Source organism: Nannobrachium achirus, assembly GCF_963921795.1.
Source record: "Nannobrachium achirus genome assembly, chromosome: 20".
Lineage (NCBI taxonomy): Eukaryota > Metazoa > Chordata > Actinopteri > Myctophiformes > Myctophidae > Nannobrachium > Nannobrachium achirus.
The window spans coordinates 22,187,757-22,213,441 of NC_137827.1; the positions used below are offsets into that span (position 1 = coordinate 22,187,757).

General features: G+C 43.7%; 1 protein-coding gene across 1 annotated transcript; it reads right to left on the reverse strand.

Annotated features, from left to right (window-relative positions):
- Positions 1 to 707: 707 nt before the first annotated feature.
- Positions 708 to 23,099, reverse strand: peli2 (pellino E3 ubiquitin protein ligase family member 2). Its single transcript, XM_080749977.1, has 6 exons — positions 22,834 to 23,099; positions 11,697 to 11,826; positions 7,504 to 7,605; positions 5,657 to 5,854; positions 4,425 to 4,613; positions 708 to 3,539 (listed from the first exon to the last, which is right to left on the reverse strand). Exons 1-6 carry the CDS (start codon positions 22,911 to 22,913, stop codon positions 2,961 to 2,963), a joined length of 1,278 nt encoding a protein of 425 aa, XP_080606103.1. The 5' UTR covers positions 22,914 to 23,099; the 3' UTR covers positions 708 to 2,960.
- Positions 23,100 to 25,685: the final 2,586 nt, after the last annotated feature.

Below are 25,685 nucleotides of genomic sequence, written 5' to 3' on the forward strand. Positions count from 1 at the left end.
TTGTGGCAGCAACCTACGTTGCAGCTGTTAACAGAGCAACAGTCTCTACAGCAATGGGCACAGTGTCGTTCAGCTGAAATGTGTTAAAAGGAATGCTACTGTAGAACGTGGCTCAGTCCTTGACCCTGCACGGCAGTTATATTAACTTTCTTTTTTTTTTTTTTACTCTCAAATACCTGGAACGCGCCCAAGTTGCGTTAGATTTGAACCACTTTAACCATTATTGTATGCTTTAACCTTTGAAAAATAGCAGATATACAAGCTCACAGCGCGGCACCGAGTGCCGCGCTGCGAGGTTGTAGATCTGCTATTTTTGAAAAATCGTGAAAATGTGTGCAAGTCTTTGAATATCTTTGACCCGATCTTTGACCTGACTTCTAAATCCTTCCTCTAAATAAGTGGTTCTCAAACTTTTTCACGTCAAGGACCCCCAAAATTACAGGTATTTAGCCACGGACCCCCATCTCAAAATATGTTGTTCCAGGGACCCCCCAGAAGCAAATATTTGAGTTACAAATGTTCGCTTTTAAATAGATATATTCAAAATCATGATTTTTCAAAAATAGCAGATGTACAAGCTCGCAGCGCGGCACTCGGTGCCGCGCTGTGAGCTTGTATATCTGCTATTTTTCACTGGTTAAAGCATTCAATCGTTTTAGGCCTAAATGGGTTAATCAAGCCATTCAAGGACCTGTGTGTGCCCGTCAGTGTCATGCTGCTGCTGCTAATGGCTTCATACTGCCAAACGGGTTTCTCTTCAGGACAGACCGGTGAAGAGCGCACCTCAGCAGTCCACCATTAATGACACAGTTTTGTGGTCTAGAGTTCATGTATGGGTATTTTGACTCTCAACAGAAACGTTGAGTGTCATGTCATTCACTTTGACCTTTTTTAGCTGACAATGCAAGTTGGGACAAAATGCTTAAAAAGCTATAATAATTGGAACACTGCTCTCAGCATCATGCTCACACTACCCTATTCAATAAGCTAGTGGTCAATTTCAACAATACATAATATGGGCACAGTCCAGCAAGCCAACATTGCAAACAGCAGTGCACAGATTTGTCTCTTGAATTCTTTATTTTCAATAGATGTGTACTACTTAACATAGGGTTTTGGCCAATTTTTATTCATCTACACAAAACTGGATTAACAAATTTGGCATTGTGTGCGATAATATCATTTTCATGGAGCTGATAGAGTGCAACCAAACGGCCTCGGCTGTAATCCAGAGCTGTCAGCATTCCACAGAGCAGTGGTAGTAAGTTTGGCTTGGATCATTTATGGGAACGCTTTGGATTAGAAGGAGAAGTTGTTGTTGGGGAGATAGTGAGAGTCTGTTCCTTATATTTGGTATAATCATGCAATGCTTCTGTGACTGTGCCCAGGTTTAATGGTGTATAAATCATTGGATCAGACCCAGCAGGGGATAAAGCTAAGAACAGTGCAGATCGAACACAGTACATGTGAGTGTGGGGCAAAGAGAACCACATCGAACCTGCAGGTGTGGATTGACATGCATGGGGAGTACACTTCCAAAGTTCATTCTCTCTCAACGCAGATGGAGAAGCCATTCACAGCCACAGTGTTTTACAGTACGTTGTTCTTAAGGGAAACCGCTTACAAAAATGAATGGCATAATTCAGGATAAAGCACTAATGGCGAGGAAAGTCAATGTATTTGAATACATTCATTGTCGAGTCACACAAGGGTGATTTCTTGTGTTCTTCAGGCGGTTATGGTTGCAATCACAGGGGGGGGCATTAGCATGAACTGTCTCCATGTTAGCTGAACAAGTTTTAAGCACACCCACACAATCCAACCCACAAACACATAATAGTTACATAAGAGAAAGAAAAAAATATATTAACATTTTCATTACAAAACAGCACAAGGGCCTCAGTGTAGTAAAATATCTCTTCGGACATAAAAATGTGAAGAATTTTTGTGTGGGTTAACATTTCATTATACTGTAAGTTTTTTTTGTAGGCAAAAACCATCTCTCACTTTGCTTCCAACAAAATAGCTTTTCTCATGTAGCAAAAATATTCCCAACGTTTCAGTGGGACTGGAGGCACTGGAATACATCTCTGTAAAGAAACAAAAAGGGGCTGTTGTTTATCGTTTTGTTCTCAAACGTCTGTTCACCAAGTGGACTGGCAGTCCACCACTGGATGCACAACATGGATGCCATTAATGTCTCAGGGTTGAGGGCCCAATCGGGAGCATTTTACTCGTTAGCCATGAACCTCTGTGGACTCCATGGGCCTTCCTCCCAGCCAACAGTCCAGCTGTCTGGCTCTGTAAAAACCATGTGTGTCAGACCCAACAGGAACCAGACTACACACGTGCACGCACGCACGCACACAAACACACACACACACACACACACACACACACACACACGCGCGCACACACACACACTCTCTCTCTCTTCCGTTTCTCAGCAGACCCCCAAACTACACCTGTTCAGACTAAGGATTTATGGCAAGCAGTGAAAACAGCTCACTCCTACAAGGAGGACCCTCATCCTGTGGCCCTATGACATGAGGCGAGCGGCCGTTGGGAGCCAGGACAACCCAATGCTATAACTCGGGTGAAAAGCAGCTTGTTGGCAGAACAGTTAGAACAGTTCATTCACTTTGGAGGAAGTCTGCCATGTGTGGTGCCCTGCGTTTAACGTGTTTGAATCCAACGGGGGCCGTCCATACAGCCAGAGGACAACCCAGTTAAAAGCACTACGTAGCGGACCTCTGAAGGTTCCTCTCCATAGAACCTCGGCACACAAAATCCACAATATATGAGGAGCCTTGATGGGCTTCACGCCTTTCCACAGTTGGAAGGGGAGAAAAAAAAAAGAAAAGAGAAAATCATAAGAGAAAGCACAAAATAATCTTTAACAGTTTCACAGCATGTTGGCATTCCTGCCTAATCTCTTCCCAAAGAGCAGAACCCCGGTCTCAGTCAATGGGGCCCTGAAAGATAAGCTTGGCACAGCCCTGGGTGAGGTTGAGCTGGGAGGCACAGAACGGACAGGCGGCGTGGAAGGCGTGGGTACCGTGAGGTAGCGGGATCTCGGACCAGTACTTGGCCGACTTCTCCGAGCACACGTGTCCGCACGGCACGAAGGCGTGCGTGGGCGCGCCCGTGTCTACATAGAAGGCGGCCTCGCAGCCCAGCCACAGCGGCACATAGGGCCCCACCGTCCGGCACATGGGGCACTCCCGCTGGGCGTTGGGCTCCTGTTCCGAACGGTGGCCCCAGTTGTGGTAGCCGTGCACGTGGCCGCAGGCCAAGTAGACCCAGGGCTGCTTGTCCTCCAGGGAGGAAAGGGCGCGGCTGCGCTGCATGCTGGGGAAGGCCAGGGTGTTGAGACCCACAGGACACTGGGGGCGCGCCGCGTTGATCTCCTGCCGCAGGGCCTCCAGGTGTTTCTGGGTGGGGGTGTGGAAGAGGCCGTCGGCTGTGCGCCACAGCAGGGTGGCTCCGCACAGGTCCACCAGGGAGCCATCCTGTAGCACGTTGCTCTCGTTCTCCACCTGCAGGGGGCAATGTAGTGTTGACACATGTTTGCTCCAGTTGGACAAAGCGTCGTTGTCGGGTGAAAACCTTGTATGTCCAAGACCGTTGGTTTTGCATTTATCATTTTAAAAATGATTTAAACTAGTGAGAACAGCAGATCTACAAGCACACAAGGCATTGTGTGCTTGTAGATCTGCTGTTTTCACTACTTTTGTGCGACGGCCTTGTATGATGAAGCAGGGCTTTACTTTGCGAAAGAACGTACACATTTGAAACTTGGAGATACAAGGTTTCCACACAACAACGATGAAAGGGTTCGCTAAATTAATGTGAGGAATGCCGACACATGTGATTTACTGTAAGTATAATGCTGTCTGGTATATCATAACATTGTACTGTTTCAAAACAAAACAATTTGTGTGTTCTGTGATTCTCGAGTTTCATCACAGCCCAGAAGTATCTAAATGAAGGTGTGTATTATGCAGGCACATGCACACATAGACATCAAAGGGGGCTTGAGCCACTGCCCTTTTATCCATTTGTAAAAAGTGCCGTCTCTAGACCATGAATGCAGTTTTTACTATGGTGAAAGAAATGCAAATTCCCTCTTTCCATGCCATACCCGAAAGCAGCAATCAAGAGAATTGCCTTGTCCAAAGTCTCCTGAACTTGAATGCAGCATCTTATGTTGAAATCAAGAAATGTGTAGAAACCAAGCATCGAAAATAGCAGACCTCCAAGCTCACAATGCGTCGATATGAGCTGGAGGTCGATGTGAGCTCGATGTCAGCTTGGAGGTCGATGTTGTCACCAAAAGACCATTTTATAATTTTCAGCCCCTGCCTCTCTAACATTCTCTGCATGTCCCTGGTATTATGTGTGAGAGATGGGGGACTACTAACCAGTTTGCCGCGGGTTTGTGCCGATCGAGTCTCTCTCAGAGTGTACACGTCCCCGCACACAGAGATCTCCCTCCAGACGCCCGGCTTGGACTCCTCTGTGAAGCCGCCCCTGGGGTGCATCACCAAAACGCCGTTGGTGGTCAATCCGTCCATGTGACCATCTGGGTTCTTCCACTTGGCGGCTTTTTCCTGCGGGTGAGACGGAGCAATGTCACAGATACAAACTGACATGTTATGTGGCATTCCTCTTTTCACACAATGCTGCCCCTACAAAAAGGGGGGTGTGAGTGATCTTTGGTAAAAAAAGAAAAAAAAAGGGAAAAAGAAAAAAAGAAAGAAGCTCTATAATCCAGGGGTCTTGAACGTTTTCAGGCCAAGGACCCGTTAGTCGAGAGAGAGATTAAGCAGGGACCCCCACTACCCATAGATACCATATAGTTTCATCGTTTGACGGCATAATAATCAGTGTATTTTGGATTCATGTCAATTTGTTTCTTCAGATATTTAACCACTTGAACCATAAATACTTAATACATTTGACATTTCACTCTGTACTTAGTCTGCTCTTTTCACCAAACCTCTTTGCCGAAAATAGACGATCTACAAGCTCACAACGCCTCATGCTGCGAGGCGTTGTGAGCTTGTAGATCTGCTATTTTTGGCTAGAGTTCTAAGAATATGGATGTTAGGGTTCAAGTGGTTAATATAAAAAAGTAGAAAAAGGTTTCTATCACACAAAGATTTGGAGGACCCCCTGTAGTAACTCTGAGGACCCCCTAGGGGTCCCGGACCCCCTGTTGAAGACCCCTGCTATAATCCTTTTGCTACAGTGTGTTTGTTCAGTAACAGAGGTCTTGCCGTCTCTCCAGCTCTTTACAGTAGCAGATAGCAATCTATCCAGTCAGGAGAGAACCCCACAAAGATCATTTATCGGCTTCAATTCTGTGCCAGTGCCAATTCGGTCTGCTTATTCTTTTGCTATCAGTTCCAATTTTACATTTCCTGGATCCTGTATGAGCTCTCTCTCCTGATTAGATAAAATTGGTATCCCAACCTGATCATGTATTTTCTGTATACTAAAAATAAGAAGAAAAGAAGAAAAACAGTGACCACGCCGCCTTTTAAAAGTCCCACGGTGCTTTAACTCTTCGAGCGGGGCTTGTCCGAAAACAAGTGCTTCCAGACCAACTCCTGTGGATACAATATTAGCGCACAGTGTATGAAATAATTACCCCGAGAAAGATATTTTTGGAAGAGTCAAAGCCAGCTGCGAAGATGCGGGCGGTGAAGGGCGGAGCGCGCTCACAGACCACCCTGCAGGCGAAGCGGGAGATGGTGCTCTGCGTGATGGGAGCCTCCTCTCCCTCCTGTCCCCCCGACACCGTGTCCGTCACCACAAAGTCTATAGGGCTCTCTGTGGAACGTCCAATCTGTGGAACCACAACGCAGACATTAAGTTATCTCAGGGGTCTTCAGCGTTTCCAGGCCAAGGACGCCTTAGTTGAGAGAGAGAAGAAGCAGGGACCCCCACAACCTTTTCAGAGATTCCATATAGTTTCATCGTTTGACAGTACAATCATCAGTGTATTTTGGATTCATGTCAATTTGTGTTTTCAGATATTTAACCACTTGAACCGTCAATACTTAATAAACGTAACCTTTCACTCTGTACTTAGTCTGCTCTTTTTTCCCCATCTACACTAAAGTAAACCCGTTTGTCTAAAATAGAAGATCTATAAGCTCACAACGGCGTTGTGAGCTTGTAGATCGGCTGTTTTTGGTTAAAGTTCTCAGGATAAAAAAACATTTCTATCACACAAAGATTTGGAGGACCCCCACTAGTAACTCTGAGGACCCCCTAGGGGTCCCGGACCCCCCTGTTGAAGACCCTTGGGTTATCTGAAACCATCTACAGCAGTGATTCTCAACGTTCTCAAAGGACCCCCAGTTTGATATTATGCATTAGGCCACAGACCTGGCCCCATTTGGTTTGATTTTCTATCTCTGGGACACAAATAGTGTTCATTTAACTGAGCGGGTCCACTGATATACATTACCACACCGTCTACGCGACTCTGATGGCGGCTCGTAAAAACAATAATGTGAACGACACATGTGCAAGGAAATAAAAAGGTCCAGTCTGTTACTCTAAGCATTCACTAATGGGCTGTATGAAAAACGAATAAAGGCCTATTTGTTGTTTAGTATTTCTCCCAAGAGGCATTTGTTTTTGTTTCTTCTGAAGACACAGAGCAAAAGGTTGTACATTTATACTGAGCGGAAACTATTTCAAAAGTCCATAAAGATTTCAAGCTGAACAAACAGAAGCAAACGATGCATTCCCCCCCCCCCCCCCCCCCTTTTTTTTTTTGTCATTTCCTCTATCATTTTTAGGTCTCAAATTTTGTCCTTGACCCCCTCACTGCCCCTCTTTTAATCGCCTCCCCCTCTCCACTGTGTGTCTGCGTTTCTGTTGACTTAGTAGCGTTCACAGACACATGGACACAATAAAGGCCTGCATGTGAAGCACGTGTCTGTAGCGACTACACTCTGCAGTCTCTGTGCTGTACATTCAGATTAATGCTGGGGGGTGGGGCGGCGTAGAATGGTTACACACAGATAGGGCTGTCACAATTATTACATAATCGTCTAATCACAATTATTTGACACAATCGTGATTATTTGACACAATCGCGATTATTTGACACAATCGCGATTATTTGACACAATCGCGATTATTTGACATAATCGCAATTGTTTGACATAATCACAGCGCATCGCGACGCGTTGTGAGCTTGTAGATCGGCTATTTCCACTATCAATGTTATTTTTTAAGTAGTAAGTTGTCAAATATGTCAGTAATTTTGTTTTTACACAATTAAATCCTTAATCGCAATTATTTGAGTGACAATTAATCGTCATGTAAAATGTCATATCGTGACAGCCCTACACACAGACAGAGTACATTCACTCATAGGGGGAGGCAACGTATAACACAAACACTATGACAGAAAATAATTAGTCAGATCAGATATACAGTATAGGATGGAGTATATATGTATTTAGAATGTTTTTTTACCTGAAACATGTCTGTATCTTTGTCATGACAGTACTCAACCACTACCGTCTGGTTCCTGGACAGTGTGTAGGAGATACTGTGCTGGCCTTTGCAGTTCACAGCCTGGAACACAACAAAGTAAGTCACTGCATGTTGTTATTGTTCACACACTATGCTTAAACAAACGGCAAATGATCAGACCCAGTATAAACGACGACGACAACAACAGGGTCTGTTTATTTTTGTCGTCTGTGTTGTTGCCGTTATGAAATCAGGAGGAAACCATGTGACAAGAGTTTGTTCCTTCAAACGCTGGATCATGCAGCCACAGAGCGTTTACAAATGGGAAGTAGCTAAATGCATTCTGTCTGCAAGCGGAATCACAGATGAGAGGCAAAAAAAGAAAGAAAGCTCTCGTTATATTATTGGATGGAAAACAAAAGGTTCCAGTCAGGAATTCCTGGAATGGGAGTTGCAGGGAGCATTATGTTCCTGTGAAGTAACACTCCTATGACAGTGACCATAAACACACACAGGCTTGGCCATCGGCTAAGCTAAGAGAATGTGTGGAGCGGTGTGTGCGTGTGTGTTGGGGATCGGAGCCAATCGGGCCCCGGCTCACACAGACACTTTTCCACATGCCACTGCCATCCCACTGTAATCTGTGATTTCCATTTCCCTAAACATCTCCCCTCTCCGTCATGTGTGTAGGGTAGAGCGGGATGGGAAATGGGTCATCGTTTGCAGCCTCCGCTGCCATACTCTGCAATAACATCAGAGGCAAACAGAGAGTAAGAGACACTGTCAGATGGTGTAGCGAGACTTGCATCTAAACTGTATCGCATAGCGCCTGCCTAGACTCGTCCACCTGTTTGACAATCAGACAGCGTCCAAAAACACTTGAAATGGATCCATTTAAGTGAGCAAATTGTCACACAGCCAAAATGGCATGCAACCCCAAAGGTGACAAAGAAACACGTCCTTAGCTAATTAAACGTGAACAATATACAGTAGATCAAGAATGGAGATTAGAGGACAGAGACAGGACTTGAATAGGAGGCTGGCAGTGCCAGAGATCATGAGCACCAGTCATTATCTGCCATGAGCAACAGAGTGTGTGTGCACAGCCATGTGACGTTTGCTTGTTTTGCCCTCTCAGTTCTCAGACACTGACTGTTTTCAGCTTATTTGCATGAGACAGCTGCATTGTGGGAAGGAACCTGGGGTGGACAGGGGTGACGACGGCTCTAAGACAGGAGAGGATAATTTACACAGTTTCTTTCTATATGATATCACCTTCCGTTTGTATGAATTCAACAGTAGCCTAAACTTATATAATCAGCCAGGGAGGAGGAAGGCATGTCTCCAAACAGGCTGCTCTCACTGAAGGACTGCTATTTTAGACTATGTGTACACAGCTGGGAGCAGAGGGATGGCCAACTGCAACAACGTATTCCTTCGTTTACCCTCCTGGTCCAGGGCCTGGCAACAGTGTGAAGTAAGGGAGCAGAGGTGAAGTGGAAGGTCAAGTCAGTCTCATACCTCTAGCCCACATATACCTCATCCAGGCATTCGTAATTGCCGTATGTTGGCTACCACGAGCTACAACAAATGCCCAGTCAATAATTTATCACATAATCAAAGCCTTATTTAGCTAATGAGGAAAAAGCAGTTGATCAACGAAGTCAGCCGGAGTTCCTTTCATTGCGAGGACACTCAAGGCGTTAGGTCAACATGTGGTGGCACTTTAGCGTGTGCTAATCGGTCAGCTGCTAAGTATCAGCCCTAGGGAAAACGTTTTTCCGAAGTGCAGTAGAGACTCTGTGGCTGTTCGATCCCCAGTTGCGCCTGGCTGCACAACAAAGTGTCCTTGAGGCGAGTTCTGATTTCACAGCAAATTTGAGTAACAGAGCCAGGGACGCAGTAGGGCGAGGTGTCACTCATGAGAAATATCAAAAATTAAAACACTTTGAGGCATTTCCATTTCGCTACACTTAAACCACACTGTAGCCTTAAAGGTACAAATGAGTCAAACGTTTATTATGATTTTGCACAGGTCCAAGTTTAAGTGTAGCCTGTTCATAATAAACCCTAAAAACCCTGAGAACCCTAACTGCTGCCGATGAGCAGCCTTGCATCGTTGGCACTAGAGGTCTTCACGGGCCCAAAAAAGCGAGCCGAAATCGAAATGGACCGTCAAATTCCGTCCGATTCCGACCTGTTCCGAAATAATAATCAAATTACAAAACCAAACCCGAGTGGCCCCGTAACGGTCTCGTCCGATTCCGTCCCGTTCTGACTTTCTTTCTTTTTTTACAGACCGAAACCCGTGACATGTGAATCTATATTAACATCGAAACAAATGCCAGGGATAGAGGAATACTTTTAGGCTATTATCTATCAATTTCGGCAGGCGACAGCACTGCAGGAGTAGCTGCTACGCATCACGCACGTCGCACACGCATGCATGCATTACGCACGCACCACGCTCTTTTTCCCCCGCTGTAAATCTGATCTTAGACCAGCATTATCATCTCACAGTTACACAACCATTCATGTCGCTGCCTCGCGGCTAATAACGGACCTGAATCTGATCCTAGGTCAGCCTAAACACAGCACAGCACACACGTTAAACAGAACTCCAGTTCGTTCCGTATCCTGATCATAGCGCAGCAGTGCACGCCAGCGCACACACATATTGATTGATTGCTTGCTTTACAGTTTGCATAAAAAAGCATAAAGTACACACATAGTACAGGTCCTATCGGGTCCTCTCGGGTTATACACATGATGATTACAGTCCCGTGTTCCGAAGTGTTCCGAGGGAAATGCGACCGTTTCCAACCCGGCTCCGAGTGATTATGATAAAACACTGACCGAACCCGGTACGGGTCTCTCGGGTCCTCGGGTAATTTCGGGGTCGGGGCCCCCGTGAAGACCTCTAGTTGGCACCACCGTCTGGAGGGGAATAAACACCTAATAAATAACGTTGATGTTAAACAAGGTGAATGTGAAGTACTTTTACCATTTATCAGCCCTAGGGCTGATATCAGGCGACCTTTCGTTTGCCAACGGGTCTGAGCTGAACCAGAGGTAGGGAGCGCTCCGCTGTGTTAACTTGGACCGTGCGGAAGTGCCGAAAGTCGGGGGGACAAAGATTTAAGATTCTGTCCCTATCGGTACATAACTTGGACAGTGCTGAGTCGGCTCAAGCGGACTTCGCAACGCTTGACACAGCGACTCGCCTGCTTTAGCTCGCTCGGTGGTGTCTCACGTGGATCAAGTCCGCTTGAGACGGCGCGCCTCCGTCGTCTCCACCGAAAACAAGCGCTCCCTTACATCTCACACCCACCCTGTTGGGAAACCCGTACAAGCTGATATCAGCTATCACCCTCTCTGTCTTTTCATCTTCTCACCCAGGGCAAATAAAGGCTGGGTATGTGATAAAGTGCACCATTCATTCTGGTGTGTTACACCCCTAGTACAACAAGGCACAGTACAACATTGCTTATAGGCTAGACCATGTGAGAAATAATTCCACAAAAAAAAAACCTACATGAGCTCTACACTGTAGAATAAATGCGGTATTCTGCGCACTCTCTCAACTGGCACAAAGCACAGTCTAAACACAGAAATGTCTCAGGCAGATATTATAGTCAGGTTCCAGTATGTGAGAGTAACCTGAACCCAAGGGCCCTGGGCCAGGGACAAAACTCCAACAAGTGTCTGAAATATTGGACTCAAGAGTTGCAGACGTAAGCAGGCCCTATGGCTTGTTTGGCAGTTTTTGCTAGGGAACCAGAGGATGGAATGTAAGAAGACAGACGAGTTATACTGGCCTGGGCAGTTTCTGGCAGGCACTCTGCCACAGAGCAAAGCCAAGAGTCCTGGCTACGTTATGCAGCCATTGTACTGGAAATGTCAACACTGAGGTCCACCAAGAAAACAGTAGTTAGCTTGCACGTTGCTCGCCCTCTAAGACACAAATAAACTAAATGTTTTGCAGCCAACACGCAAAAGTCTCATGATCATTTAGGGGGTTTAGCGTTTGCTCTTGGATTGACTGTTTACATGGCCCTTTGTATCCCTGTTGACATGAAAACTGACACGTTTTGCCAGTTTGACAGCATATCAATCAGAGGGAAATTGTTTCACAGATCCACTAAGTGAAACAATTTCCCTTAATTAACAGTGTTAATATCTCCATTCTGTACCTTGCTTGCCTGTGGTGTGTTGAGGATGTGTACAGTGCTTGGCTTAACACCGTTAGCTTTGGTCCTCCTGTATAGGGCGAATCTGCTTTTCCTTCTACCCCGATCTCCATTGGGCAGAGAGCCATTGTACCTGTCAGACATAGAGGGCGGAGACAAAAGTGAGCACATTCTAACCACAGATCATTCAGTTTTGCTGAAATGCAAACAAAGTCTGCTTGTTTATGTCTGCAAAGAGTGGGGCCCAGGACTGGGTATTGTTCAAAATGTGTCAATATCAATTTGATACTTTGATTTCGATACCGGTTCCTGAGCGATTCCAATTCTTTAAAATTGCACATTGAAATGACGATACAATATCTGTGACTTACTGCCACCCCAACCAAAGATTTAGATACCCCTTAGTATCTGTGCTTTCATTTCGCTGCCAAGAAAGTATTGATACCCACTAGGTTGGTAGTTATAGCTGGGAGGGAATTCGTAAATATTGGGCACTTGGTGACAAGTTTTTGATTTTTGGTATGGTGTTAGGTATGGGTATAAGGTTTTCAAAAACCATCGCAAACAAATTGGGCTCGCCCCCTAGTGGTCAGTTTGCAATGAATCAAATATTCGATACATCAGTATATCGTTCAAACCCCAAATAATTGATGAAAGAGATTTTTCAATGGATTCTGTTACTATTGGGTATGATAAACAACATACTAAAAATTCAGGAAAAAATATCTACCGGAAAGGCACCATTTTCAAGATGGCGTCCACGATGGCTGCTGGGAGCTGAAAATGCCTATAAACTGGGTTTTAATGTGTAAAAATTCATAATAAATCTGCACTTGGTGAAGAGTTTTAGATTTTTGGTATGGTGTTAGGTATGGGTATAAGGTTTTCAAAAACCATCGCAAACAAGTTGGGCTCGCCCCCTAGTGGTCTGTTTGCAATGAATACAATAGTAGATCTGTCAGTATATGGTTGAAACCCCAAATAATTGATAAAAGAGATTTTTCAATGGATTTTGTTACTATTGGGTATGATAAACAACATACTAAAAGTTTAGGAAAAAATAACTACCGGAAAGCCATCATTTTCAAGATGGCGTCCACGATAGCTGCCGGGAGCTAAAAATGCCTATTTAACGTGTAAAAATTCATATAAAATATGCACTTGGTGAAGAGGTTTTGAATTTTGGCGTGGTGTTAGGTATGGGTATAAGGTTTTCAAAAACCATCCAAACAAGTTGGGCTCGCCCCCTAGTGGTCTGTTTGCAATGGATCAACTATTAGATAGGTCAGTATATTGTAGACCACTAGGGGGCGAGCCCAACTTGTTTGCGATAGTTTTTGAAAACCTTATACCCATACCTAACACCATGTCAAAATGTGAAAGCTAGTTACCAAGTGCATATTTTATATGAATTTTTACACATTAAATAGGCATTTTTAGCTCCCAGCAGCCTTCGTGGACGCCATCTTGAAAATGATGGCTTTCCGGTAGTTATTTTTTCCTAAACTTTTAGTATGTTGTTTATCATACCCAATAGTAACAGAATCCATTGACAAATCTCTTTTATCAATTATTTTGGGTTTCAACCATATACTGAAAGATCTACTATTGTATTCATTGCAAACAGACCACTAGGGGGCGAGACCAACTTGTTTGCGATGGTTTTTGAAAACCTTATACCCATACCTAACACCATACCAAAAATCAAAAACTCTTCACCAAGTGCAGATTTATTATGAATTTTTACACATTAAAACCCAGTTTATAGGCATTTTCAGTTCCCGGCAGCCATCGTGGACGCCATCTTGAAAATGGTGCCTTTCCGGTAGATTTTCTTTCCTGAATTTTTAGTATGTTGTTTATCATACCCAATAGTAACAAAATCCATTGAAAATCTTTTTTATCAATTATTTGGAGTTTCAACCATATACTGATGTATCGAATATTTGATTCATCGCAAACAGACCACTAGGGGGCGAGCGCAACTTGTTTGCGATGGTTTTTGTAAACCTTATAACCATACCTAACACCACACCAAAAATCAAAAACGTGTCACCAAGTGCCCAAAGTTGATGTTTTTTGACGGATTCCCTCCCAGCTATTAGGTAGTTTTACTTAAAAGAAGCTTGTAACAAATAAGTAAACGTGGAACTGGTTCATTACCATGGATGTGCATGGCGAGTTGACTAGTCCACGGTTTTTCAACTGATTGTGTGACCCAGGGTCCAGTGGAATCAACCTGGTTGATTAGATTAAGCTAGAATAAGGTTATTCTAGTTTATACAGTGGCGGACAGAGTCTAATATCATTTTCTGGCTTATTTTATTATAAGTTTATTCTTTACGTATGTCAGTGTGGGGGGAAAAAACTGTCTCACAGAGTTCAAAAGGGTAAAAAAACACTTAGGTGCTCTTGCTCTGGGAATTCTGCCTAAAATCGCATGATTCGCATCCAGATCTTTACAAGATGTATTTCATACATGCCTCTTGACAGTGTCTGTGGATCTGAGCTGATCCTCTTCTGTAGTAGTTAAGCTTGACATACTTTGGAATTGAAGCACAAGCCTCGTCAAATTACCACTGATAACGATAACAATGTTAGTCTTTACTTCCAATGTCCTCGTGTCAAACAAATACCAACAACAGTTGCTGTCTAAGTTACTCCAAAATAAAATAAAATTGGAAGAAAAATAACATGCAATATGTTCATGGACCACCAGTTTGAAGATTCCCTGGACCAGTCTATTAAACAGTGTTGCCCGTTTACTAATTGTTTACTAAATAGTAGTCTAAACTATAATTTACTAATCATAACTTTATTGTAAAACAAGCTTTTATTCTGCAAAAAGAAAAGGTTTTACTGTTAAATCGTTTTTAAATGTAAATCCCACAGCTCTCCTTCAGCTTGTGACTTATTTCCTCTACTTACTTCATGGTATTTTCAGTATTTTAATGCAGTGGCTGCTTCATGGTAAAAGTTACTGTAAAACAACTATCTTTTTGTGAAGACAACCAGCATGGTAATTGGTGTCAGAAGCGTCGCTGGAGCAGTACACTTCCATCCTGCGAAGTTAACCAGAGTTAACCATGGTTTCCCCTTATAGATTGAAATTAGAGGTGTGTGATATCACGCAGACAAGTTGGTCAGTAAAAAGACTGTAATGTAGAACTGGTTTGGATTTTCCAAAACCGTTGATGTTTTTTTTTTATGCTCTTGAGTTGATATGTGGTAGGGTTGTGTGCATGTGACAAAACAAAGACCACACACGATGTATGTCATATAATGGTGAAAAAGCTGATCTACCAGCTCACATGTGAGCTTGTAGACCTTCTATTTTGCCACATGACACCATTGTATGACAAGAGTCTAAAATCGTACTAAAACAAATCTTGGCTGACGGGCATTGAAAACAAAGATGACGTTAAACAGAGGTATTATGAGAGGGGAGCTGAAACCATAGTTTGATGACAGCACTGCAGTTATGATTGTAGTATATAGCTAGCAAGACCATGATGGTATGTCATCTGGTCTGATTTCAACCCCACTCAAAAAATCTTAACTCTGACATGGTGAAAAAACTGTTGTCTTAATACACATAAAACATAATTCCCCAAATGTTTACATGTTTTCAGCGATGTCTAATGTGTTGTGTTTGGAAACAAATCTTTGAATTTCCTTAACAGTGTCTGCATATGTATGTACTTTTAAATGTGCCTCCAAGTTTGAGAGATTGGTTCAAATTCCCTTCCTTGTGGATTAGAATCATTTGGCTTGCAATATTCCGTTCTCCAACGGACATTAAAATTGTCTTAATATCCCTATATATGAAAAAGAACAGCAATAACATTGTGGATAGCAATGCCTGAAAAAAAACCGCCCACCACAAATTGAGATGTGGTCAGTTTGGGCTTTTCTATGTGTTCCCTTAATTTTAGACTAGGGGGTGTAGTAGTCATGACATGGCAGCATTTTCAGAAGCAGCTTTGGTGCTCATTGCATCACTGGAAGTCCATTTCTCCCCATTAGCAAGTGAAAACGTCACGTTGGATTATGCTCATTATTATTACATAATTCACGTACACGTGCACCACAGGCGCTTGCCGGGATTTCAGCAGTAAACTACAGCCGTTCCATGTGGTCCCATACATCCCAGGCAGGAGCAGGATTTAGGATGTGCGTCAGGTTCACTACCTCACTGACGAATCTGGGGAAGCTCTGATACACATACACATGGCTAAGGGCCGATGGGGGGGGGGGGGGGGGGGGGGGTCGGGGGGGGTACCGCCATAAATTTGTTCGGTGCTGCCGAGATTTTGTGACTCCGCAAACCGAACAGAGATAAATTCGTCTCTAAAAGTGGAGTATGCATCGGCCCTAAAGCTCAACCGTGCACGCACACACGCACAAAAACATCTCATGTCCGTTTTCCTGCTAGGAGATTAGGACACTCCAGGGACTCGTTCAAAGTAAATACAAAGCACACCTGAAAGGTGTGCTTTGACAAAATGGAAAGGTCCATTTTGTCCTTTCAAACTGTTGCTTCTGATACCCTCCCTGTCACACTTTTCTTCCACCGACACGACAGTCCAGTCGGCTGTGATGCGAGCAGCGTAGGTTTGGTGAATGGAGAAGTCCCTTCCGGTCTGACCGTCCCTCTCCCTATCCACCAGCTGGTTACTACAGCTGGGACACCCCATGCTCTGCTCCCATCCAACACACAGGCCTTCTGTTACACTCCCTCCCCACACATAACCACAGTGCGTTGAACTGACCCACACTTTACGCAACAGTAAACGGTGCATCAAAGACTTCATGAGGTCAGGCTCATATGGCAATATAATTTCCCCATGGTGAAAAAAAGAATGAACTCTACCAACCACTAAATAATCCAATATGTCTGCCCAATCTTTGAACATAAAAAACACAAAACGGCACAGACCACAGCTTCTTCCTGCTCCTAACCCACCTCCCTCTTATGGCTGGGCCACCTGTCCCCTGCCTCCACACGGCTGGCCAGGCAAGGAAACACATGGTCCCAGTCAGCAGAAAGCAGAGAGCCGGCCTGGAGGACAAACCACCCACAGAGACCTGGATATGACTGATAGACTAAATACAAAGTGATGATGATCAGGCTGTGACGTGTGTGAACTTATAGATACATTTTGTTCATGTGGTTTAGTCCTGTAACAAAATATGGGAATCGTAGTATCAAATATTCACAATTAATGTGTCATTATAAAACAGCCACAACTGCTTATGACATACATTCAAGTTCTCTCCAATTCTCCATTTATGGTAAAATGTTTAAAAATGGATCCCCACAAAGAAATACTTAAATCATGTTTTTGATGGTTCCCATCCAAAGCACTTTACAGTGTGGTGTGCTGTGCATTACATTCATACACCCATTCATATATTGACAGAGGGAGAAAGTTTGAGAAACCATAAAACACCTACTCGTCGGGAAGGAGTAAGGGGTTCACTGTAGCCAGGACGAGCTGGACAGTGAACTAGGAACCTTCCAGCTCCCAAACCACCAGCTTCGACTGCTCTCTTCGCATTCAATCCGACTTTTTCACCATTTCTCAGACGTTTGAATGCAGAGTGTATCCACTGGGTATCCACGGAGGAGTATCCACGGTATCCTGTTCTCCGTGCACTTTGAAGTACGCATGCGCCGATATCTCTCGCCTTGAATATTATTCCCCTCAGGGGAATCGAACCCAAACCGTGGGTTTGTTGCATCCGTGCTCTACTGACTGAGCTAATGAACGGATGATGTGACTCCTTTTTTGTGCATTTATCTTTGACGTGGATAGTGGGTTAGACGTGGATAGTGAGGGACTGAATATTTACTATTCTGTCCATAACGGCACATAACTCGGTAACGCGGCTGAGTGGGATTGGGCGCCGTTCCCACCGCTCGTCGCGGCAACTCGGCTCGCTAGCGCTCGCCTCGGTGGCGACTCACGGGGGTCATCGGCGCCCAATACCGCGCCGCTCCGTCGGGGTCTGTGGCGTGGAGCGTTACACCGGGGAACAGAGAATACTTGGCATCTGGTTCGAGGCTGGGATTCACCTCAGGTTTTATTTTTGCGCTCCTCTGAGGTTGACCACTAGATGTCGACATTTTACTACTAATATCTCTGCATTGGTGAGATATTGGATACTGGATATCCAAGTATCCTTGGATACCTCTGCATTGAAGAGTCTGAAAGCACGTGAATATTTCGCATTAAGTGCGTTGATATCATTCGAAACAGGTGCCCAAACGACCACTCTACCTCCAGTCCTGAGCAAAATGCTCAGCTGTCCAAATTTCTGAGAAGCCTTCTAACAAATAAATTGTATATATTAATTTTAAATATGATAACTATTATATTATTTCATGGCCTCGTGGCCTTCACATCACTTAACCCTAAGATTGTTAGGACATGACATACAGGTTCTAAATGCGTTGCATTATTCATCCTTACATCGAGGAAAGGTGCGTTGTATCGCTAGCGTGGTTGGGACAGGCTCTATGGAAGCCGTGCTCCAACTAATTGGAATCCCTTTCCCTTTTGACCTGTGCCAGACAGACAGTGGATTTACCTTCCAAACCCCAGCAGGGATTAGAGGCTTGAGACTATCATCACCTGTCCTCCAGGTTTGCGCTACACACAACCAACAGCTCCTCCCACAAGTCATGCCAAACGAGGAGGATAGCAGAGGGAGATATGATTACTACTGTTAAGTGGTAACCCTGATTATGAATGACAGAGAGGCTACAGAGGGCAGGCTCAAAGGAGTCTTAAAGAGTATTAGAGATGAGACTGGGGGTCAGGCCATAGCACAAAGAGTTCAAGCAGGACTATGTGGATTTCAGCACACTCCAGATCACAATAAACGGCACAGCTGTGCCGCAGACGCATGCCTGCTTTGGCCTTGCTCTGTGCATTACATCTCACCCGTCTACAACAAATCTGTTGTAGACTGGATATCTGTGTTCATCAGGGTGGAAGCCATGGCCCCAAGTTGGTCTTCTCCACTTCCTTTTACCATTGGTTCTTGAGGGAGCGATGTACAAACTTCAAATCAATAGGATCAGTCTCCCTCAGTCACAATGAACAGAGGGTAGTAGAGAGAGGCAGAGACTGGGTCTGGATCAATCCATCCATTCATTCCCAGGGTACCCACTCACTCAGCCTGCTCACTGCCCTAGTGCCAGGGCAAATGCTGCCAGGCACAGCCAGGGAGGAGCCATGGAGGCACAAAAGCCACCTTTGGTGTTGGAAAACAAACCATTGAGAGAATGGCTACTCAAACAACCATTGTTTCTATTATACTATAGTCTATCTCACTGTTTCCCAAACAGTGGGTCACAAATGTGTGTGTCACTACTTAAAATCCCATTTTCTTTTCCTTCATTTAAAATATTTCAGAAGATATATTTTTTAAATATATAATTGTATATATGTTAAACTAACAAACAAATGTAAGAAATTCCATAAATGAATAAATATAATAATTAAGAAAGAAACAACGTGTCACAAAGTGACACGTTGTGAGCTTGTAGATTTGCTATTTTCACTAATTTGTGTCACAGGGAAACGGCTAATTTTTTTTTGGGTCACAGGCTAAAAGGTTTGGGAACCACTGGTCTATCTTGTCCACCATCAACATTAAATCCTAGAGGATGTAATGACATGGCAGTGTTTCAACAAGCATCAGTGTGATACAGTCGCTAAAGTTTTTCTCTGAGAGAAAGAGGTGCAAAAGCATCAACTTCCATTCAGCCCACACTTTAAACGTTGGGGTAATAAGCAGTCAGCACTTTTGGGCCTTGTAATAATGAGCAGTTGATGTGACAGTGTCTGTGAGTGTGGGAGGACACCAAGCACAGAACCACAACCCTCCATGCTTAGTAATAATATCAAGCTTTCATATCATGTCAACACCCAATTCAATAACCACATTAACCCTGACATCCATGTTTTGGGCACAATTTTCCAACATTTTCAAATGCTCAAATTTGAAAAAATATTTTTCAAACTATTTGAAAAGAGGGTTAGCCAACAACACACAAACAACTGAACATGGCTGAAATTTCATACCCTTGATGTCTAATAATCACACTTATCTAATTAAAGTACCCTGACAGGTTTCTTCAGAATAAGTCTAATAAGAGAACGACATAGCATTTAGTAGTCATGTCTGAATGGGTAAATAAAAATGTGACACGTTTGTGACTAGTCCCAGACACATTCAGTTTGTTACACTAGTCCCAGACACAGCCAGTTTGTTACACTAGTCCCAGACACAGCCAGTTTGTTACACTAGTCCCAAACACAGCCAGTTTGTTACACTAGTCCCAAACACAGCCAGTTTGTTACACTAGTCCCAGACACAGCCAGTTTGTTACACTAGTCCCAAACACAGCCAGTTTGTTACACTAGTCCCAAACACAGCCAGTTTGTTACACTAGTCCCAAACACAGCCAGTTTGTTACACTAGTCCCAGACACAGCCAGTTTGTTACACTAGTCCCAGACACAGCCAGTTTGTTACACTAGTCCCAGACACATTCAGTTTGTTACACTAGTCCCAGACACATTCAGTTTGTTACACTAGTCCCAGACACAGCCAGTTTGTTACACTAGTCCCAGACACAGCCAGTTTGTTACACTAGTCCCAAACACAGCCAGTTTGTTACACTAGTCCCAGACACAGCCAGTTTGTTACACTAGTCCCAAACACAGCCAGTTTGTTACACTAGTCCCAGACACAGCCAGTGAGTCCTTGACACAGCCTATATTGGTATTCTCAAGACGCCAATTCTATTTTTCCCCAGCCTAAAGCCTTATTTAGACCTCCTCACACAACTTACGTGCTGTTCATTGCCATTTTAATTATCAGTCAGTGTATTCATTTGATGATTCATACGTTAGGCTTAATTGGCCATATCCACAGATGACAGATGTCATTCATTGGTGGCTGTACATTTATTTAAATCAATCAAGAGTGACATGGATAAACTGATATATGTTAAACAAAATGGAGTTGTCCTCCCTACTTTCCTGCAAAATCTTTACAGAAATCAACATTAGAACAAGACAATGTGATTCTAGTGGCTTCTAAATGTCCTGTACTGGCCATGGTATGCTATAAGATGCCGTTATTAAGCAAACATTACTTTTTAAATGAAGGTCTGGCCCCAAAGCGAATCTTACGCGTGCATGTGCACCACCTTGCGTGTGTGTAGTGTACCCCAACTATAAAATTAAACCCTTATGCATGTGCTCTTTATAGAAACATCTGCCGTGTCAGCTTTGGAGAAACAAACTGTAGCTACTATTGTGAGAGTGAGAGAGTGAGAGAGTGGGATAGCATTTGTTATGAAAAGAAAGCCTGTGGTCTTTCTCGCTCTTGATTCTGACCTACAGATAGACTTGCATGCAGCCTTTCTGTCTCTGACTGAGTCCTAGTCTACAGATCGACCTGCTGTCTTTATGTCTCTGAGTCCTAGTCTACAGATAAACCTGCAGTCTTTATGTCTCTGGGTCCTTGTCTACAGATCGACCTGCTCTCTTTATGTCTCTGAGTCCTAGTCTACAGATAGACCTGCAGTCTTTATGTCTCTGAGTCCTAGTCTACAGATAAACCTGCAGTCTTTATGTCTCTGAGTTCTAGTCTACAGATAGACCTGCAGTCTTTCGGTCCCGTCCTGGTCTACTAAACTGTCCTGTCCTTGTCTACTACACTGCAGTTAATTAAACCCTACCTACATTACACTGTAGTAGACCAGGACAGGACCGAGACTGTAGTAACCAACTGCAGGTCTACAGATAGACCTGCGGTCTTTTCTTTCTGTCTCTACGTCCTGGCCCCAAACAGATAGCTCTACAAAGTGTGCAGACTCAGAGCTGGGGGAGGGGGCCATCACCACTTCCGAATTCCTCAAACTCCACGAACCCAACTTTAAGGTAGGAAAGTGCACAGCAGCAGCAGTCATATATCACAGTCGAGGAACAATGGACGTATGTTTTTGACCCATAATACTGAAAACAAACAAAGCGCGTTTATTTGGGTACAAAACTATATTTTAATTAATGGCCATTTGCCATTATATCGTGTGCCTACTGCCTAGGCTGGGTGTAAGTGGAATGAAACACTGTTGCCAGCTCGGGAAGTGGAAACACACACTTGTTATTGCGCACGTGTCTGGTTTGTTGAGTAACGTGAGCACTCGGTCAGCTTTCTGCGGGGTTCGACGTTCTCTCCCGTCGTACACAGTGGTGGATAAAGTACTCACATTTGTTACTCAAGTAGGCTACTCAATACTGCAGTGTAGAAACACTCGTTACAAGTAAAAGTCCGGAATTTTAGTGGAAAGTGCAATTATATTTGCCTGAGATGTAGTGGAGTAAAAGTACTGAAATGTGGAAATGCTCCAGTAAAAAAATACTTCAATTGCACCTGTAAGTAAATGTACTTGGTTACTTTTTAAACCTATAGTCTTCTAAAAAGCTTACTGGCCAGGCAACGCAAGGAGGGCATCGCTTGTCGAAATGACCAGATCTACAAGCCAACAATGAGTTTCTTTGTTAGCTTGCAGATCTGTTATTTTCGGCAAGCGACACCGTCGTAGGCCTACTACCGGAGCACAAGGTTTAAAAATACAACTTCTATGGAGGGCCTCTAAAAGGAACGCGCTAGCTTTTATCAGCTTGAAAGTGGCTTTAAAGTAGCCGCTGCATTCGCCACAGGATATCATTATTGGCAGTGGTGTAAAGTAACAAAGTACATTTACTCAAGTACTGTACTTAATTTTAAGTACTTTTACTCCACTACATCTCAGAGGCAAATATTGTAGCATATTATTACTCACACATTGTGAGCTTGTAGATCTGCTATTTTCAAAGGATCTTTATACATTTGAAACGGGAGATTCTGCACAATGAGTACTTTTGGTACTTTGCATTTGTATACCAATACGTGGGCTTTTTCCCCAAGTAAATTTAGAATTCCTGACTTCAACTTGTAACAGAGTAGGTTAGTTACTTCTACATTGCAGTATTGACGCTTTAACTTACTCACGTAAGAAGCGAGAGTACTTTTTTCCACAACAGATTAATAGTATAGACTTCTACGTTACTTACCCTAACACTACCAGCTCCCCGTACTTCACCGGGTCTTTAGACGGGGCGCAGTACTCCTCTGTGGTGCTTGAAGAAAACATGGAGCTGCTTCTGGCTTCAGTGTGTCTCTCGATCTGAATGTGCTCGGAAAAAAACACCACCACACGGAACCCCCCCTCAGAAAACACAGGAAGCCGGCATTTCTGGCAGTATTAAGATCCAGGCGCATACGTCTCTCTTACGACGAAAGGGTCCACTTTCCCGTTGCATCAACTGGTCACAAAGTTGTTTTTTAACGTGACATAGCAAAGACATTGATTGAACTATAATCGCGACTTGGCGGTTGAATCCGCTCTGAAGCTCAGACACAAACAGCCAGGAGCAGGGGGGGCGGACTGTACCATTCACTTCTTCTGCACTTTGTGGAGGGGTGGGGGTTACTTTGCCAACACTCCTTTTAACAGCAGATTGCGTGTTACCTTTTTTGACGACGCTGTTCTAAATCACAGCAACTATGTACACGAGCTAATTTCTGTCTACTGCTAAATTGACGGTGTTTTGGGGGATCAAAGACACCGTTTTCAGTTTAGACACCCCCCTATCTCGCGACTAGTCTCACATGGTCCATGGATGGCACCTTCTGTTATGTAAACAAAGAGTACAATCTGTGGATTCTTTTTAAAGGGATCGCCGTCGAACCCTTCTCTGTTTACATTTCAAATTAATGTTAGAAAACGGTCTAGCTGCTTAGCATATTTGATGTTAACTGTTAATTACATTAGTTGCAATTATATTAACGTACTCAATAGGAATCGACAAATAGAACTGCATAAAATGTAGGATATAAACTGCAATTGGGCAATAATACATTGAGGTACCTTACAATAGTCCTACTACTAATTCTGGCCAGATAATTCCTTACTTGCCTACAAGAAATATTTCACATAGACATTATAATCAAATGGTCACACTTTTAGATAATAACTAGGCTATATCATATTTTTTATATAGGCCTAGTTGTTGGTGTGAACACTCCCTTCAACTTGACGAATTTTACAACTATATTTGTTATGGTTTATAGTTATAGTGCTCGGTGTGTGAATTACCATTTTTTTACACTTTACAAGTGCCATGTCACCCCCTTCTCATATCCCATACTGCAAGTCCAATTGTTGTCACACCTTTCTGGTGAATGTGCCACTTCTACATGTTTGTCTGGCAACCTCATCAACACTTTACTGTCTCTGTCCTGTTTTCATAAGAATCCACAAGGTTGGAGGTGCCTCACTCTCTCGGGCCCCCTCAGTGGCTCTATTGCCTCAGCCATTATAGCTGCCTGTTTGAACTGGTGTTCAATTTCAAAGTGCAATAACACTTAACACAAAAACAAAAGGTACCAGGGGGCATCTTGGTCTGCTGTTCTACTCCTCCTCCATATGTAGGTAGGGCAGGCCTACCCTTGTACTGCATCACCAAAAAGATGCCTAGCAACTGTAGGATATAATAGAAAAAGGGACACATTTGATGCTTTTTTCTGACGTACTAATCTTGTCTTTCCATCTGTAAGTAATACAACTCAGATTAATCCATGGCATTTGTTAGTTCCGTTCATGGCTGCACATACTTGTCCATTAATAGTACGGAGGAGTGAACTTCTGCTTCTTCAGCAGTTGTGCAGGGGGATCAAGCTACTTTGTGCCTTGAACTAACAGGCCTCCGGGCTGCCCTTAAAGCCTAATGAGTATTTACTGCTCTTTTGTGGCACTGTCTCTTTCCGCCTGCCTTTATCCACAGGGTATTGTCTGTGAAAAAAGAGCACTACAACCTTTTCTCTCTCTCTCTCCCCCTCTCTGATTCACTCACTCACACACATGCAAACACAAACTGTGTGGAGTGGAGGGGAGGGGGATCAAAGGCTCTCTAGCACATACCACAATGATGGAGAGCAGATGCAGGGAGTCGGCCTCTTTGCCGAGGTTGGCCTGGTGCATGCGTGCGTATGTGTGCAAATCTATGTTTAGGAGGAGGAGTCAGTGTTACCAGGCAGGAGGCATATAGAGCAGAGGCCCAGTACAAGAAGTTTGGATTGCGCAATTGTGAGTAACACAGTATGAGCCACAATGACATAGTAAAAGACAAAGCCTCCATTAACATCTCAGCATGTCTTTCCTCCCCTGAGAGTTCTATAGAAGTCGTAAGACTATTCAGTGATACTCAGAGGAAGCACATTTCGCTGTATTCTCCTGCAAACAAGGGAACGTATTGTTCAGATTGTTACAGTCTCTACTATAGCTTGGCACAGTTTGTCAGGGACCACCACAAGACAAATTACACACAAAAGATAACTAGCCCCCAAAAGATAAGTGTGGTATCATCATTGGGGAAGGATACACAGCAATACGTGAGGTTATGTAAACTAACTTCATAACTTTCCACACTATACAATGCAATGAATTAAAATAAAGTGTTTCCTTTTAAGGAGTTATTTCTCAGGGCATGGGGTCCACCAAGGGTCCTTGAGGGAGTTCCATGGGCTCCCCAGCAAATGATAAACAGTTTAACTTCACTATTATTTCACTGGCTAAAAGTTAGAGAGAATGCATAATATCCATGTGTTTCACTCTGTGTAAACCCCAAAGGACCCCAATGTACTGTCCCCAAAGGACTGTGTACTGTCCTGTCCTGTGCTTTTCCTATGCAAACTTCTAGAGTATTCAATCAATCCATCAATGTTATCTCCCCACCTTCTACATAGAATATTGTACTAAATCCAATTTAGAAGAAAGCTTCTCTTACGGAGGTCCCTTGCACAGAATATCTTCAAATGGCATCAGACTGTCTTGGCCAGGTCACATGATTACAGTATTTTCTGG